Consider the following 1,077-nt stretch of genomic DNA (forward strand, 5'->3'; position numbering starts at 1 on the left):
TGTATACTACACACACACACACACACACACACACACACACATATATATATATACATATATATATAATATTTGCAAAGCAAAAATAAGTGTTTGGACATTGAAATGGAGGCAAGTAAGCTTATTGGTCAATAACTACTCGTGGGTAAGTTGATTGAGCATACCGTATACTGTCGTTGATCGATTTTGATTTTCATGACACCCGGACCATACAGATCTCTCAACATGGACATTATCTGCGTGCGCTTTCCTGCTCCGGGAGGCCCGTGTATGAGCAGATGTGGACAATCGCCATTCTCAGTTAATTTCTTCAGGCGAAGCGCCACATCTTTATTGCAGTCTATCTGCTCGAGTTTAGTGGGACGATACTTATCTACCCACAGCGACATGATGCAAAGTTTACGCACTTACTTGGTTCTTTGCGAATTGTAGGGATGGGCAAACAATATGTATTGGATATACAATATATGGCAAATCCATATATATCTCTGTCGAATGTAATTTACATGATTGTATTTACATACAGCCACATAGACAAAGTATTTTTCACAAATTCACAATCCTCCCTTACCCATAATCATTCCACTGCGAAATGATAACTTTTTTTTTGGCGGGATTATATATATATCAGTTTTGGCGGGATTTTCATATCAATTTTTATTCGACTAAAATATTCATTTATAAAAAATAGATAAACAAATACAAATTGCTAAGCTCGTGTGTAGCCCTCTCAGACGACAATTTTTTGTACTACATATGTACATACTATGTAAATACATGTAAACAATGAGCAGACCGTTCATGCAAATATCTCTAGACTGTCTAGTACGCTCCAAGTCCCACTCAGAAAGACGTCCTATTTACGCAGCTGTGGCACGGAGGTTTGTTGGTCCTAGAGTGAAGGTTCGGTACGTCTGGACAGACGATACCAAGGATGAGGGTCTCTACAGCAAAAATAATTCTCCTGGATTAACTGAAATGACGTCTATCAAGGAGGCTATGATGAGGCTGTAATTGGTCCACGTACACACACGAGTGCAGGCAGCGCATTTACTGCCGCTACAATTCCGGAGGGATTCG

General features: G+C 39.6%; 1 protein-coding gene across 1 annotated transcript; it reads right to left on the reverse strand.

Moving 5' to 3' along the window:
* Positions 1 to 161: 161 nt before the first annotated feature.
* Positions 162 to 386, reverse strand: SARC_16976 (hypothetical protein; the record flags this gene model as incomplete). The annotated part of the gene is made up of 1 exon (XM_014288921.1): positions 162 to 386. A coding segment is annotated over one exon (225 nt), but the record flags the coding sequence as incomplete, so codon positions are not given.
* Between the last annotated feature and the right edge of the window lie 691 nt (positions 387 to 1,077).

The sequence above is a fragment of the Sphaeroforma arctica genome (genome assembly GCF_001186125.1).
Source record: "Sphaeroforma arctica JP610 unplaced genomic scaffold supercont1.9424, whole genome shotgun sequence".
Taxonomy (NCBI): domain Eukaryota; class Ichthyosporea; order Ichthyophonida; genus Sphaeroforma; species Sphaeroforma arctica.